At 45.0% G+C, this 16,848-nt stretch overlaps 1 protein-coding gene across 1 annotated transcript in view; it reads right to left on the bottom strand.

Moving 5' to 3' along the window:
• Nucleotides 1-16,848, bottom strand: part of wdfy3 (WD repeat and FYVE domain containing 3) — a 48,827-nt gene that overhangs the window by 25,108 nt on the left and 6,871 nt on the right. The window contains exons 4-19 of the mRNA XM_058070190.2: nucleotides 15,821-15,930; nucleotides 14,666-14,896; nucleotides 14,397-14,589; nucleotides 13,535-13,721; nucleotides 13,296-13,462; nucleotides 11,909-12,397; nucleotides 11,107-11,217; nucleotides 10,816-11,009; nucleotides 9,379-9,650; nucleotides 9,115-9,303; nucleotides 8,852-8,935; nucleotides 7,087-7,261; nucleotides 6,789-7,003; nucleotides 5,696-5,808; nucleotides 5,296-5,533; nucleotides 1,498-1,598 (exon numbers count right to left, since the gene is read on the bottom strand). Of these exons, the coding sequence (XP_057926173.2) occupies nucleotides 1,498-1,598; nucleotides 5,296-5,533; nucleotides 5,696-5,808; nucleotides 6,789-7,003; nucleotides 7,087-7,261; nucleotides 8,852-8,935; nucleotides 9,115-9,303; nucleotides 9,379-9,650; nucleotides 10,816-11,009; nucleotides 11,107-11,217; nucleotides 11,909-12,397; nucleotides 13,296-13,462; nucleotides 13,535-13,721; nucleotides 14,397-14,589; nucleotides 14,666-14,896; nucleotides 15,821-15,930 (3,069 nt within the window). The remainder of the gene's footprint in view (nucleotides 1-1,497; nucleotides 1,599-5,295; nucleotides 5,534-5,695; nucleotides 5,809-6,788; nucleotides 7,004-7,086; nucleotides 7,262-8,851; nucleotides 8,936-9,114; nucleotides 9,304-9,378; nucleotides 9,651-10,815; nucleotides 11,010-11,106; nucleotides 11,218-11,908; nucleotides 12,398-13,295; nucleotides 13,463-13,534; nucleotides 13,722-14,396; nucleotides 14,590-14,665; nucleotides 14,897-15,820; nucleotides 15,931-16,848) is intronic.

Here is a 16,848-nt window from a genome sequence, read left to right as displayed (position 1 = left end):
ACAATACGCATATTCAATGTTACAGTGATAGCCACAGTAGCATCACAGGAAGTGCTGTACAGAACAGGAAGTAACAAAACAACAAGGAACTCTCCCAATATTAATATATGTCAGTCTTATCTACATCATATGGGTCTTATTTTCTCTTATTATGTCTACTATATTGGGTAATAGGAGTGAAAAGGTGACTATAGGGGTGTTATTTCATGTCTAGAGGGCTCTAATAATGTTAAAAAGCGTATTTAGAAGATCATGAACAGGTTTACTATGTCTTATTTTCTCTTGTTATATCTGCTAGTTTGGGTAAAAGGTGTGTAAAGGTGACTATAGGGGTGTTATTTCATGGCTAGAGAGCTCTAATAATGTTAAAAACCCTATTTTGAATGTTGTAAAAACTAGGTATTATTTTCTCTTACCATGTCTATTGTATACTAAAGATCTACTATATACTAAAGCTATACTAAAGGTGACTATAGGGGTGTTATTTCATGTCTAAAGAGCTCTAATGTAAAAAAAAATATTTAGAAAGATGTAAAAAAAAATTATATATCTATTTTCTCTAACTATGTCTATTATATTGGGCAATAGGAGACTAAAGGTGACTATAGGGGTGTTATTTCATATCTAGAGGGCTCTAATAATGTTAAAAACATATTTAGAACAGGTTTTCTATGTCTTATTTTCTCTTATGTCTACTATATTGGGTAATAGGAGTGTACAGGTGACTATAGGGATGTTATTTCATGTCTAAAGGGCTCTAATAGTGTAAATACACATAATAGTGTAAGACAGATAATGTCTTATTTCCTCTTATTATGTGTACTATATTGGAGTGTATAGGTGACTATAGGGGTGTTATGTCATTTCTAGAGGGCTCTAAGACGGAGGAAGGCAAGATTAGAGAGGAGCGGCGCTAACCAGGCAAGGTGGGAAGGGGAGGTAAGGTGACGAAGAAAGGAGATGGCGTGGGAGGAAGAGGAGCGCGAGATGGGAGGTAATGTCAGGGGGGGAAGGGGGGGGGGGGGTTGGGGTTAGTGACAGGAAGTAGGAGGGGAAAAGGGGGAGGTCTATAAATAACAGCGGAGTCTGTCTGGAGAAGATGACAGCCGAGGGTTGAGTGAAAAATGAATGAGGATGGATGGCAAGTACTGGGGGTGTCCAAAGTGCGGAACGGGGGCCTTTTTTTAATAGTAGCATAAAGTTGAAATATGAAAGAGAAAATGTGATAATATTAAAGGAAAGAAACAATACAAGGTTGTCATTGTGGGAGAATTAGGTTGTGGGAAGTTATGATATTATGGAATAAAGTCATATTATTATGGGAGTAAACATGAACAAAATTGATGCTACAAAAAGAAAATGGCCAAAGATTATTTAAGAAGAAAGATGAAAGATTTGGAAAAAAGAAACAATGTCATTTAGGTAGCGTAAAGTTGAAGTAGTATTATTTAGTATAAGTATTATTTTAACCAAAGTGGTGATATTACGTTGCCGTACCTGCGCCCATCCCGCTCAGCACCGCCCCGTCGCTGACCCCTGAGGCGTTGGCGTTGTTGGTGGGGGCGTTGTGGGGCGCCAGACTGGGCAGGAACAAACACCTACACACCGAGTACACACAACAACAACAAAAGAAAGAAAAAGATGACACCATCTTTACACATTTGTAACATTATGAAAAATAAATCAATTAAATCGAGTTGTAAAAGTCATAAAATTTAGGGTATAAGTCAGAATATTTTGGGAATAAAGTCATAAATAAAGGGAATAAGTCATAATATTAGGGCAATAAAGTCAACATATTAAATGAATAAAGTAATTACATTTAGGGAATAAGGTTGTAATATTTAGGAAATAAAGTCCTAATATTTAGGGAATAAAGTCATACTATTATGGGAATAAAGTCAAAATATTATGGGAATAAGGTTGTAATATTATGAGAATAAAGTCATGTTATTTAGGGAATAAAGTCATGGGAAAAAGTCATACTATTATGGGAATAAAGTCAAAATATTATGGGAATAAAGTCAAAATATTATGGGAATAAGGTTGTAATATTATGAAAATAAAGTCATGTTATTTAGGGAATAAAGTCACAGAAAAAAGTCATAATATTATGGGAATAAAGTAATAATATTACGGGAATAAAGTCAAATATTAACGGAATAAAGTCATTATATTTAGTGAATCAGGCTGTAATATTATGGGAATAAAGGCATACTATTATGGGAATAAAGTCATTATATATTGAGAACAGACATAATAATAATAAAATGACACCATATATATATATATATATATACATATATACACACAAATACACAAGGCCACGCTTCTCTCCAAGGACACTTTCAAGGGCAGACGCTCACGTCGTCGTGGCAACCAGTCACCGGCTTGCCGCACTGATGGCAAGATCTGAGAGATCCAGTCTGACTCACAATGAAAGATTCTAACCCCCCCCCCAACCTCCCACCCCGAGTGGAAACACTCTATGAATGCAATGTGTGTGTGTGTGTGTGTGTGTGTGTGTGAGGGAAGAGTGGCATTCCTAATAGCTAAAAGGGAGCATCAATATTTCATGCTGACAGATGGGAGAGGAGGGAGGGGTCTGTGTGTGTGTGTGTGTGTGTGTGTGTGTGTGTTGATGCTGTGCAGAAAGTAGGCCAGCAGTGCTTTTTGTCGTCTGCGTGCTGCTTGAAACTTCATGTTCTATTCCGATGTGACTCTAAGACGCAACAATGACGCACATCTGCAACACACACACACACACACACACACACACACACACACACACACACACACTAACCCGAGTTTCATGACGATCTCAATAAGGGTTGTCTCATCTTTATCCCACACACACATACACAAAATAAAACACACAAAAATATCAAAATAATAATGTAATATTATGAAAATAAAGTCATAATATTTAGGGAATAAAGGCACGAGAATAAGTCTTAATATTTTGTGAATAAAGTCAAAATATTATGAATATTATAAATATTATATATACATATACAGTGAAGAAAATAAGTATTTGAACACCCTGCTATTTTGCTATTTCTCCCACTTAGAAATCATGGAGGGGTCTGAAATTTTCATCGTAGGTGCATGTCCACTGTGAGAGAGATAAACTAAAAAGAAAAATCCAGAAATCACAATGCATGATTTTTTAACAATTTATTTGTGTGATACAGCTGCAAATAAGTATTTGAACACCTGAGAAAATGAATGTTAATATTTGGTACAGTAGCCTTTGTTTGCTATTACAGAGGTCAAACGTTTCCTGTAGTTTTTCACCAGGTTTGCACACACTGCAGGAGGGATCTTGGCCCACTCCTCCACACAGATCTTCTCTAGATCAGTCAGGTTTCTGGGCTGTCGCTGAGAAACACGGAGTTTGAGCTCCCTCCAAAGATTTTCGATTGGGTTCAGGTCTGGAGACTGGCTGGGCCATGCTAGAACCTTGATATGCTTCTTACGGAGCCACTCCTTGGTTTTCCTGGCTGTGTGCTTCGGGTCGTTGTCGTGTTGGAAGACCCAGCCACGACCCATCTTCAATGCTCTGACAGAGGGAAGGAGGTTGTTCCCCAAAATCTCACAATACACGGCCCCAGTCATCCTCTCTTTAATGCAGTGCACTCGTCCTGTCCCATGTGCAGAAAAACACCCCCAAAGCATGATGCTACCACCCCCATGCTTCACAGTAGGGATGGTGTTCTTCGGATTGTACTCTTCATTCTTCTTCCTCCAAACACGCTTATTGGAATTATGACCAAAAAGTTCTATTTTGGTCTCATCTGACCATAAAACTTTCTCCCATGACTCCTCTGTATCATCCAAATGGTCATATGCAAACTTAAGACGGGCCTTGACATGTGCTGGTTTAAGCAGGGGAACCTTTCGTGCCATGCATGATTTCACATCATGACGTCTTAGTGTATTACCTACAGTAACCTTGGAAACGGTGGTCCCAGCTCTTTTCAGGTCATTGACCAAGTCCTGTCGTGTAGTTCTGGGCTGATTCCTCACCTTTCTTAGAATCATTGAGACCCCACGAGGTGATATCTTGCATGGGGCTCCACTCCGATTGAGATTGACCGTCATGTTTAGCTTCTTCCATTTTCTAATGATAGCTCCAACAGTGGACCTTTTTTCACCAAGCTGCTTGGTAATTGCTCCGTAGCCCTTTCCAGCCTTGTGGAGGTGTACAATTTTGTCTCTGGTGTCTTTGGACAGCTCTTTGGTCTTCGCCATGTTACAAGTTAAAGTCTTACTGATTGTATGGGGTGGACAGGTGTCTTTATGCAGCTAACGACCTCAAACAGGTGCATCTGATTCAGGATGATACATGGAGTGCAGGTGGACTTCTAATGGGCAGACTAACAGGTCTTTCAGGGTCAGAATTCTAGATGATACACAGGTGTTCAAATACTTATTTGCAGCTGTATCACACAAATAAATTGTTAAAAAATCATGCATTGTGATTTCTGGATTTTTCTTTTTAGTTTATCTCTCTCACAGTGGACATGCACCTACGATGAAAATTTCAGACCCCTCCATGATTTCTAAGTGGGAGAAATAGCAAAATAGCAGGGTGTTCAAATACTTATTTTCTTCACTGTATGTTGAATATTATAGGTCATAACATTTAGGGCGTGAGGCACAATATTTTGGGAATAAAGTCATAATGTTAGGGGAATAAAGTCAAAATATTATGGGAATAAGGTTGTAACATTATGAGAATAAAGTCATAATATTTTGGGAATAAAGTCATAATGTTAGGGGAATAAAGTCAAAATATTATGAGAATAAAGTCATAATATTTAGGGAATAAAGTCACAGGAATAAGTCATAATATTTTGGGAATAAAGTCAAAATATTATGGGAATAAAGTTGTAATATTATGAATATTTTATATATATATATATGATATTGAATATTATGAGTCATAACATTTTGGGAATAAAGTCATAATATTATGGGGATAAGGTTGTAATATTATGAGAATAAAGTACTAATATTTAGGGAATAAAGTCATGGGAATAAGTCATAATATTTGGGGAATAAAGTCAAACTATGATGGGAACAAAGCAAGCCATGAAATGATAAAAACACATAAAAAGTGTGAAATAAGTTATTTGTATGCGGCCGCCTGCAGGCACACTGAGGAGTGTGTGTGCGTGTGTGTGTGTGTGTGTGTGTGCGTGAGGAGAACGGACCACCAGGAGAAAAACGACAAAGGGTCGCCTGATGATGTCTCGGCAGCGTGACGAGGTGGAACCACGCCAGACTCACCCGAAGCCCTCCAGCGAGGTGTCGAACTCCACGAAGGCGGGCGTGTCGGCCGAGCCGTGCAGGCGGATGTCGTGGGGCGTGGTCATGGACACCAGGCACTTGACGCGGGTCAGCGGCACCGTGCTGCCCTCGGCCGAGCGCACCAGGCTGCGGCTGATGCGGTACTGCCCGTTGTCCTCGGCCGGCGTGGCGAAGACGCTGTCGGCGCCGAAGCCCTCCATGGACGTGGTCATGCTGCCTGCGGAGGCGGGGACATCCAAAGTTACACGAGGGCCTGTTCGTGGCGGCGATGTCACACGGGCGCTCGCACAATGAAGCATGAAAGCTGCTTTACGTGCACCGCCATGCGGACAGGAAATGCTCCAGTACATCCACATTCTTCATATTTGCCATCACTTACTTCTCATCTCGGCGTCGTAGCTGAGCGAGCTGGGCTTGTGCACGCGGTACTGCTTCAGCAGCTTCTTGTCCCACGCGCCGCAGTTCAGCGGGTTTCCCAGACGCAGAAACTCCCTGGAGAGAAAAGACGGGTAGCGGCAGAATATGTCAGCCTTTGCGTGTGCCACGGATACCAATGTGAAAACAAAATGGGGCCCAGCAACATGCACGGTTTTATGGCACACGCTCCAAGCAGCCTGGATGCCGTCACGGAGGTCAGGAGTATAGAGCGGGACGAGCCACATAGAGTGGCCCAGAAAGGTGCACTGTAATCGGGCATGTATACGGAGCAGCCTGGGTGCTGTCATGGAGGTCAGGAGTATAGATCGGGACGAGCCACCTAGAGTGGCCCAGAAAGGTGCACGGTTTTCGGGCACGTGTATGGAGCAGCCTGGGTGCCGTCACAGAGGTCAGGAGTATAGAGCAGGACGAGCCACATAGAATGGCCCAGAAAGGTGCACTGTATTCAGGCATGTACACAGAGCAGCCTGGGTGTCATCACGGAGGTCAGGAGCATAGAGCGGGACGAGCCACATAGAGTGGCCCAGAAAGGTGCACTGTATTCGGGCATGTGCACGGAGCAGCCTGGGTGCTGTCATGGAGGTCAGGAGTATAGATTGGGACGGGCCACCTAGAGTGGCCCAGAAAGGTGCACTGTTTTCGGGCACGTGTATGCAGCAGCCTGGGTGCTGTCATGGAGGTCTGGAGTATAGAGCGGGACGAGCCACATAGAGTGGCCCAGAAAGGTGCACTGTTTTCGGGCACGTGTATGGATCAGCCTGGGTGCTGTCATGGAGGTCAGGAGCATAGAGCGGGACGAGCCACACAGAGTGGCCCAGCAAGGTGCACTGTATTCGGGCACGTGCACCGATCAGCCTGGGTGCCGTCATGGAGGTCTCTTGTTTGCTCCAGGTGTCGGATAAGGCTTTTTGCCCCCCCCCCCCATCGTAGGGCATGTGTCGGAAAAACAGTGAACGTTTATCCGTATTACATCAGAATTCCCTGAAATCTGTCTGATATCTGTCCCAAACATGTGACCAGGTTTAGCTGCGCACCTGAGCGCCATTGGCTGCAGCGCCTGCGAGGCCAGCCTCTCGAACATGCGCTGCAGCGGGGGGTGCAGCGGGTGGTCCTCGTCGCCCAGAGCCTGGCTGCAGCGCAGCAGCAGCCGCTGATGGAGGGACGCCTCGCACAGGACCTGCTGGTTCCTCTCGCTGTTGACCAGCAGCTGCAGGATGTTGGCCACCGCCAGCTGAAGGTCGAGGGCGTGCTGGAGAGGGCGGGAAGGTTTTGAAATGACTTTAATGTGAAAAGGCTTCACGGTCGCTTCCTGTCCTCAAAAAATGTCCTCACCTCAGGCTGGCTGTCGGAGCAGACGGAGGGCAGCAGGTCGAGAATGGCGAGGACGGCCCCCGGGTGGATGACCACCATCTCGCTGGAAGACGAGGAGGGGCCGGGCACGTGCAGCTTCAGGTCGCTCAGCAGCTTGATTGGCGCCGGAGGGCCCGATGAACCGTGGTAGCCGTGTCTGGGAAGACGGGGGAAGAGGGATGAGATTCTAACCGAGTCCGGACGGGGAGTGTTTACAGCAAACACAGACTCCAACGCTCGAAAGCCACCGTCACGCTTCACGGCCAAATGCACGAGTGCTCCCGCTGTTTCGTGGGCACGCGTCCCGGGAAAGGCTGGAGTCGGCGGAATTGGCATGCAAGGCGCCGCAGACAATTAAATGTTCTTACTTCACAGCCCAGGCTACAGTTTTCATCTCCGCTGTCGGCGGCCTTCGCTGCCAGGGTGCGGCCTAGCATGTCAACGCTTCCTATACATTCATTTATTTATGCTAGCCAAAACGCTGGACACTCCGCTCGCCCGTGTGCATGACAGCCCGATGTCTAAAGCAAATAACACAGAAACTAACTGAATTCATGGGACCATATGACGGTTAGCTCGGTTTTTCGTTTTTTTTGGTCGGACCCATGGAACTTATTGCAAAAAAGCTAGTCAAAGATCCTCTATATGACAGGAGCACTAAGCTGTTTTTAAGAACTTATTGCAAAAAACGCTAGTCAAAGATCCTCTATACACAAATGATGGTACCTATACTATACTACTATTTAAAAAAAATGATGGTACCTATACTATACTACTATTTAAAAAAAATGATGGTACCTATACTGTACTACTATATTTAAAAAAATGATGGTACCTATACTATACTACTATTTAAAAAAAATGATGGTACCTATACTATACTACTATATAAATAAAAAATGATGGTACCTATACTATACTACTATATAAATAAAAAATGATGGTACCTATACTATACTACTATATAAATAAAAAATGATGGTACCTATACTATACTACTATATAAATAAAAAATGATGGTACTTATACTATACTACTATATAAAAAAAGTGATGGTACCTATACTATACTACTATATAAATAAAAAATGATGGTACTTATACTATACTACTATATAAAAAAGTGATGGTACTTATACTATACTACTATATAAATAAAAAATGATGGTACCTATACTATACTACTATATAAATAAAAAATGATGGTACCTATACTATACTACTATATAAATAAAAAATGATGGTACCTATACTATACTACTATATAAATAAAAAATGATGGTACCTATACTATACTACTATATAAATAAAAAATGATGGTACCTATACTATACTACTATATAAAAAAAATGATGGTACCTATACTACTATATAAAAAAAGTGATGGTACTTATACTATACTACTATATAAAAAAAGTGATGGTACCTATACTATACTACTATATAAATAAAAAATGATGGTACCTATACTATACTACTACATAAAAAAAAATCGCGTTCTGTTTCAAAGGGAAATATTCCCACTGTGGGCCTGTTGCCTCAGAAAGCATCGCTTCCGTGCCTTCATGCTGTCTCACGAGGCTAACGGCTAACCCTCTGCATCCGCTCACTAGTTGCCCCGCCTCCGCAAAGAAGCTGAATGAGATGAGGGCTCCCTCTCTCCAACGCGAACGCGCGACTCGCTCGGGTTTTCGAGATGAACGGCGGAGAACGGAGGAGGAGACGAGCAAGCAAAGGGGAGGAGCTACCTCTTTCTGGCGAGGGCGGGGGTGCCCCACGGCGAGGGCAGCGAGGTCTCGTGAGTCAGGCAGGGAGGAACCTGCTCCGCCCGGCTGAGCCGCCGTGACCACAACACGCACGCAAACACACCAAGAGGAGAACAGGAAGTACACAGGCGAGGATGGAGAGTTGGTTAGAGGAAGAGGAAGAAGAAGAGAAGCTGTTAGTGAGGCAGAGAGGAAACCAGACGTACGAACGTTTGGGAAGGGATATTCGGCACCGGCGTGCGTACCTGTCGAAGGAGTCGGTGGCCATCTTGTACATGTAGATGAAGAGCTTGCTGCAGTGTTTGAGGGTCGGACACACGCTCTCTCCTCCGGGAGCGGCCTCCTCTTCCAGGAGCCTCTGGAAGGGCTCCGAGTTGGACGGGAAGACGGCCGTCGGGCCCAGTTTCTTGACGTCGGAGAAGCAGCCCAGCAGCCTGGTGGGAGAGGAAGTGGTTAAAGTCGGGAAACGCGTCGTCAGGGTGGAGCGTGGGGGGTCGGTTGGGCGGTACCTCACGGCGTCTGCCAGCTTCTCATACTGGATCTCCGTTCGGAAGAAGTGGGAGTTGGCGGGCTCGTAGCGCATGGCGGCCGTGAGCGTGCAGAAGACGGTGTGCAGCAGCTCGAAGACCTGGTTCTGGTTGACGCGCTCCCAGCCCAGCCGGGGCGGCTGGCACAGCGAGCGCTCCATGGCCACCAGCAGCGAGGTGACGTACACGAAGCCGCCCACCTTGCGGAAGACGGTGCGCGTGCGGTGGCTCTCCCGCAGCACAGCCAGCAGAGCCTGCAAAAAGGGGGAGAGGCGGGGCGTTAATGCGAGTCAAAGATCCTCAATAAAACAGGTGCTCTGCTGTTTTTAAAGGCATACAGGATATAAGCTAGTCAAAGATCCTCTATGAGACCAAGTGCTCGGCTGTTCTTAAGGACCTGCTGTAAAAACACTAGTCAAAGATCCTGTATTCGACAGGACCGCTTAGCTGTTTTTCAGAACTTATTGCAAAAAGGCCAATCAAAGATGCTCTATCAGACAGGAGCGCTCAGCTGTTTTTAAGGACCTATTGAAAAACGCTAGTCAAAGATCCTCTATAGGAGAGGATCACTCAGCTGTTTTTAAGGACCTATGGCAAAAAAAGGTGAGCCAGAGATCCTCTATAAGACAGGAGCACTGTGCTGTTTTGAAGGACATATTGAAAAAAAAGCTACTGCAGTCAAAAGACCATGAGTCAAAGATCCTCTACAGGACAGGAGCGCTTAGTTGTTTTTAAGAACTTATTGCAAAAAGCTAGTGAAAGATCCTCTATAAGACAGGAACGCCCAGCTGTTTTAAAGGCATACTGCAAAAAAGGATAGTCAAAGATCCTCTATGAGAGAGGAGCACTCAACTGCTTTTAAGGACCTATTGAAAAACACTAGTCAGAGATCCTCTATAAGACAGGAGCACTGTGCTGTTTTGAAGAACATATTGCAAAAAAGCTACTGTAGTGAAAAGACCATGAGTCAAAGATCCTCTATAAGACAGAAGTGCTTGGACCTGTTTTAGGACCTCCAGCAAAAGCACCGGTCAAAGATCCTCCATTTAACAGCAACATTTGGCTGTTTTTAAGGACATATTGCCAAAAAGCTAGTCAAAGATCCTCTATGCGACAGGGCCATTGTGCTGTTTTTAAGGACCTACTGCAAAAACACCAGTCAAAGATCCTGTATTTGACAGGCGTGCGTTGTTGCTTTTGAAGGCATACTGGAAAAAAAGGTAATCAAAGATCCTCTATGAGAGGAGCGCTAAGCTGTTTCTAAGGACAAACTGCCAAAGAGCTAGTCAAAGATCCTCTATATGACAGCGAGAGAAGAAGAGTGGTGAGTGGTGATGATGGACCGGTGCATGCATCAGGGATTGACTGTCCCTTAGGTGCGCCCAGGGGCGGTGCCGTTGCGTGTTCGTGTGACGTCACCCGCAGTATGTCCGTCTTGAGCTGGAGCTCGCGGGGCGGCGCCGAGTGCATGAGGCCCAGCAGGGTGCCCATGTCGTCGTCCCCGCTGGGCGACAGGACCAGCTGCTGGATGATGAGCAGGGCGTGCTCCCGGCACTGGCGGTACTTGACGATGTTGTGCACGCAGCGGGCGCCGCCAAACTCCCTGAACAGCGCTGGAGGGGCGGGAGGGGCCGAGACGAGCAAAGGCAAAATGTCAACATGTCACCTTCGGAATATTTGGGGACGACAACCAGTCGAGACACCTTTTACCTGCGTTGGTGTTCATGGTGTGCGAGCCTTGCAGGAGCACCGTCAGCGTCTCCATGACCAGCCAGGCCAGCTGCTTCTGCTCCTCGGCCACGGTGTTGTTTTTACACTCGGCTGCACACACGACACGCAAGTGATTAGGGGTGCACCGCAATATACAGCCCAAATACAGTACACCTCTCTGGGCTACACCAGGTGGCTCCGTCCGCTCTATACTCTGGTTCTCTTGACCTCCATAGCAGCACCCCGGCTTCTCTGAGCATGTGCCTGAAGACAGTGCACCTTTCTGGGCCACAGCAGGTGGCTTCCTCCGCTCTATACTCTGGTTCTCTTGACATCCATAGCAGCACCCTGGCTTCTCTGAGCATGTGCCTGAAGACAGGTCACCTTTCTGGGCCACAGCAGGTGGCTTCCTCCGCTCTATACTCTGGTGTCTTGACCTCCACAGCAGCATCCCGGCTTCTCTGAGCATGTGCCTGAAGACAGTACACCTCTCTGGGCCACACCAGGTGGCTCCCTCCGCTCTATACTCTGGTTCTCTTGACTTCCATAGCAGCACTGAAACATGTGCCCGAATACAGTGCACCTTTCTGGGCCACAGCAGGTGGCTTCCTCCGCTCTATACTCTGGTTCTCATCATACTAGTGATGTTGTGATATTTGATGCGGACAAACAGGTACAGTTATAGCTTGTACAGTTATAGCAGAGGTTTGTAAAAAAGGATATCCTGCGTCTCTACAAATGACGTACGTATAGATACAACGTATGCTTCGATGTGGGGATGGTGACAGGTTGGCGTGCTCACCCTGGTCGTTGTCTTGAGGCGGCTGGTGCTGCTGCTGCGCGGCCGGGTCCTTGAGCAAGGCGGCATACTTGTGCAACAGGTTGACCAGCACCTCCAGCAGGCCCACCTCCCTCAGCACGTCGCTGAAGACCAGGTCGTGGCGCGCCAGCTTGAGCAGCGTGCGCACGGCCGTGATGCTGCAGGCGTGCGAGGTGCTGGCCTTGAGCAGCACGCTGACGCTGAACAGCTCCTTGCACGGCACGTAGTTGAGGCTGAAGACCACAAACTCCAGCAGCTCGAAGTACTTGGCCTGGGCCTCGGGGAGCTTGGCCACCCGCTCGGCAAACTGCGAGAGCGTGTGCTGGGACTCCAGGATGAAGTAGTTGGCCGGCTCGGCGCCGTAGATGTTGCCCACCGCGTCCAGCAGCATGCAGGCCAGACGGCTGGTCTTTGCTTGCAGGAAGGCGTTCTGCAGCACCGAGAAGGCCTGGATGTTGCGGACTGTGTGGCCTGGAAGGGAGGACAAAACCGCGTTAATATTCGTGAATGAAATACCCTGACTACACCTCCAGGGCGGCAGCAATATCCAGCAAGGCAGCAATGCAGTGGCGGTGCGCGTGGATGACTGCGGGATAATGGGCACCAGAGGGTGGGGGCGCTGATAACTGCTCGTTACTCAGCGTGAGGACCCCCTTAACGAGTGTGACGGGATAATTAGGAGAGCAAGCCAACCCTCACGCTGCGAGGACGTCTGGCCGCGACTTAGCCCACAGCTGGAGCGCCGTCGGGAGGCTAAACACGATTTTTTTCTGCCATGTGACGCTAAGCTAGGACCGCGCTTCATCAAAAAATGTAAATATTAGCCGATGACAACACAACTGAACACAAAATGATTATTAAGTGAGAAAATTGAGAGTGTGGAAAAAGTTATAAAGCCATTTGTAAAGCTTTGGGACCCCAGCCAACCACAGCGAGAGCCAGAGTGGGCCTAAGGTGAAGATATAAAAGCTCTCCAGGACCCATTTGCATGCACGAGAGAGACAGGAAGTGGAGTTGACGTGTTCACTTTCCCGGGTTCACTTAGCCTCCATCGGGAGGCTAAACACGATTTTTTTCTGCCATGTGACGCTAAGCTAGGACCGCGCTTCATCAAAAAATGTAAATATTAGCCGATGACAACACAACTGAACACAAAATGATTAGAGAGTGAGAAAATTGAGAGTGTGGAAAAAGTTATAAAGCCAATTGTAAAGCTTTGGGACCCCAGCCAACCACAGCGAGAGCCAGAGTGGGCCTAAGGTAAAGATATAAAAGCTCTCCAGGACCCATTTGCATGCAGAGGGCTTCATCTCCACAAGAAATCTTATTTTTCGGATTTCGTAGCAAAGCGAAAAGCGGGGAGTCGCACCTTTGCCAGATGGCTGCGGGAGAACAAAGCCGGGCAGCAGGAAGGGGGCGCCGGTGGTCAGTCCGGCCGGCTTGAGCTCGGTCACACCGTACGTGGTCAGACATGTGACCAGGTTGACCAGGTCCTTCAGGGCGTCTCTGGACTCGTCCTCCTTGGCCTGCTCCAACCTGCCCGCAGAGAAGTTTGAAAAGTTGAACGTTTTTCCAAAATGGCCGTCCATCCATCCGTCCTGGCCGTACCTCAGCATGAGATTGCACAGGAAGTTGTAGCCTTGGCACATTCGGAAATCGTCCAGCAGCGTCTGCGACACGTCGCTGGAGTCCTTGAGGAAGCAGGAGAGGCCGGCGAACATCTCCACGATCTCCAGAGGGGAAAGGTCGTCTGACTGCTGCATGTTCTGCACGCACGTGGCCAGGCATTTTTTCTCTGCGGGCAAGAGAGAAAAGATCGTCTAGTGTACGACCGCGGCAACGTGAGCGACGCCACCAGCAGGAATCATGCTGCCATGACACCCATTTAAAAGCAAACATTCACAGTCATCCAATTATACAGCACAACCCGTTTCATTACTAGGAGCAACCAGCAGAGGGAGCTAACAAGTCAAGCCTAAACAGTTTCCTGGCATAAAGGGAAGTAGAAAAATACAATGTTAGCAAATACTGCAGTACAAATATACAGTACAGCTACATAAACGGAAATATTAAAATGGAATTCATTAAAAATAGTAATTTAATGTTTAATTTTTAATTACACTCAATTACATATTAAAAAAATAATTAATTCAAAATATAGTTGTACATTTGATAATTGAAATTTTAAATTAAAAATGTAAAAATAAAAAATGTAAATAAAAAATGTATTTATTTTTTCCTTAAATGTAATTAAATCAAATCGTTTTGAAAATGTAATTATTAAAAATGAAATTGAAACTTGACAATTGACATTTAAAATTTAAGTAATTTCATGTTTAATTTTTTATTACTTCTTTAAAAAATAATTCCATTATAAATTTTAAAGTTGATAATTGAAATTTGAAATTGTATTAATAGAAAATGTAATTTAATTTGTCCCTAAATGAAATAAAAATGTGTCCGTCCCTACCGTGGATGTACTTGACCACGTTGACGCTGAGGCCGTGTCGGGAGATGGTGGTGAGAACCTCGCCGGCGCTCCTCCTCCAGGGCAGGTTGTGGGGGGGGCACCAGGAAGTGATGGCACTGAACAGCAGGTGGAGGTCGTCCTTCTGGGCCAGCTCCTCGGCCGGCGACACGAAGGTGCACAGCTTGACAAGGATCTGCGGGGGCAGAGTCAACGGGGCCCTGAGCTCTCGCCGACAAAGATCCTCTACTTTGAGGGTGACCTTCTCGTACCTGGACAAACACCTTCTGGAGCAGCGCTCTGCGGTCGGCCAGGGGCGGCTCTGTGGGGGCGTGGCCCGGGGCCGGCGTCTTCTCCTGGGAGGAGGGTGGCGGGGCCGGAGGCGGAGGGGCCGGGGCGGGCCCGACGGGGGCCTCGGCCATGTGGGGGAGGTCGAAGAACAGGTAGAGACATTTGACCAGCGTGGAGGGCACCGACATGGTCGTCATGCAGTCCACCGTTTTCTGATTGGACAGGAATATTACATTACAATATTTAACTAATCACATTATTGACATAATATTAGCACTTTTTCTTGATTATTATTATTGTTATTATTATTATTATTATTATTATTATCATCATTATCATCATCATTATCATTATAATCATTATCATCATCATTATAATCATTATCATCATCATTATAATCATTATCATCATTATCATCATCATTATCATCATCATTATCATCATCATTATCATCATAATCATTATCATCATTATCATTATTTTATTATTATCATCATTATTATCATCATCATCATTATTACCATTATTAATTAGTATTATTATTACTATTATTATCATTATCATCATCATCATCATCATTATTATAATTATCATTATTTTATTATTATTATCATCTTTATTATCATCATTATTATCATCATTATTATCATTATTATCATCATTATTATCATCATTATTATCATTATTATTATCATCATTATTATTATCATTATGATGATCATTCAAAATATCATCTCTATGCGACTAAATCAACACAATTTTCCTAATAATTCTCACGAAACTCTCGTCTTCATATTTTGACTTTATGCCCATAAAACAACAGCATTTTTTTTTCATTTTTGCAATTTGAACTTTCCAACTTTGTTGCTCACAATATCACAACAAAAGACAACATATTTTTTTGTCTTTCACATTTCATCTTTTTCTCATCATACTTTGATTTGATTCTCATAAAATCATGGCTGTTTTATGCTACTGTTCTGTTTTTTTTTTATTTTATTATGACTTTATTCTCATAATCATTTTGCTGAAATAACTTTATTTGTGGTTTGAAATCCTTCAATATTCCAAGTGATGTATGCGTATATCTGCTGAGGACAGTGCATAGCCATTGACGTATAAGCAACAGCACTGACCTGCCCGGAGGAGGCCAGCAGGTTGATGGTGGTGAGGAGCATCCAGCCACGACTGGCCTCCTCACTCTGGTTCACCTCCAGGAAGTGAACGATGGCTCGACTGGCCGCCTCTGCACCGGCGCACGGACACGGCAGCAGTGATTAAAAAAAAAGCATAGTGAATGTTTACAAAGGCAATAAACAATCTTGGAACGACACGGCGCCGTGTTTGCGGTCTGTCCCCTTCGGGTTCAAACACAACCAGGCAAGCGGCGTCGCCATAAACATCTGCGTCATACGCTAACAACAAAATGCCTGCGTCATGCTAAAAAACATCAACAAACACCTGTGTCATGCTAAAAATCTGTGCATCATGCTAACGACACATCTGTGTCATGCTAAACATCTGTGCATCATGCTAACGACACATCTGTGTCATGCTAAAAATCTGTGCATCATGCTAACACCATTGTTAGGCTAAAGGTTTATGCACCATGCTAGCAACACACCTGTGTCATGCTAAAAATCTGCATGCTAACGACACATCTGTGTCATGCTAAAAATCTGTGCTTCATGCTAACACACCATTGTTAGGCTGAAGGTTTATGCACCATGCTAGCAACACACCCGTGTCATGCTAAAAATCTGCATGCTAACGACACATCTGTGACATGCTAAAAATCTGTGTATCATGCTAACAACCTATCTGTATTATGCTAAAAATGTGTGCATCGTAGTAACAATACATCTGGGCATGCTAAAATCTGCGCACCATGCTAACAAAGCATCAGCATCATGCTAAAAACATCATAATAAAAAACACTTGCAACATGCTAACAAAACATCAGCAAAAACCTCAGCTTCTCGCTACAAACATCTTTTGCTTCATGCTACCAATACGTCTGTGTCATGCTAAAGGTTTGTGCATCATGCTAACACACCTATGTCAAGCTTAAAATCTGTGCTAACAATAATAAATCATCCTAACAATAGATCGGCGTTATGCTAAAAATATGTGCTTCATGCTAAGAAAACATCAGTGCCAAGCT

The sequence above is a fragment of the Doryrhamphus excisus genome, linkage group LG3 (genome assembly GCF_037039965.1).
Source record: "Doryrhamphus excisus strain RoL-2023G ecotype Guam linkage group LG3, RoL_Dexc_Guam_v1.1, whole genome shotgun sequence".
NCBI lineage: Eukaryota > Metazoa > Chordata > Actinopteri > Syngnathiformes > Syngnathidae > Doryrhamphus > Doryrhamphus excisus.
The sequence above is the reverse complement of the archived record's forward strand: the minus strand, read 5'-3'. Positions and strand labels throughout refer to the sequence as shown.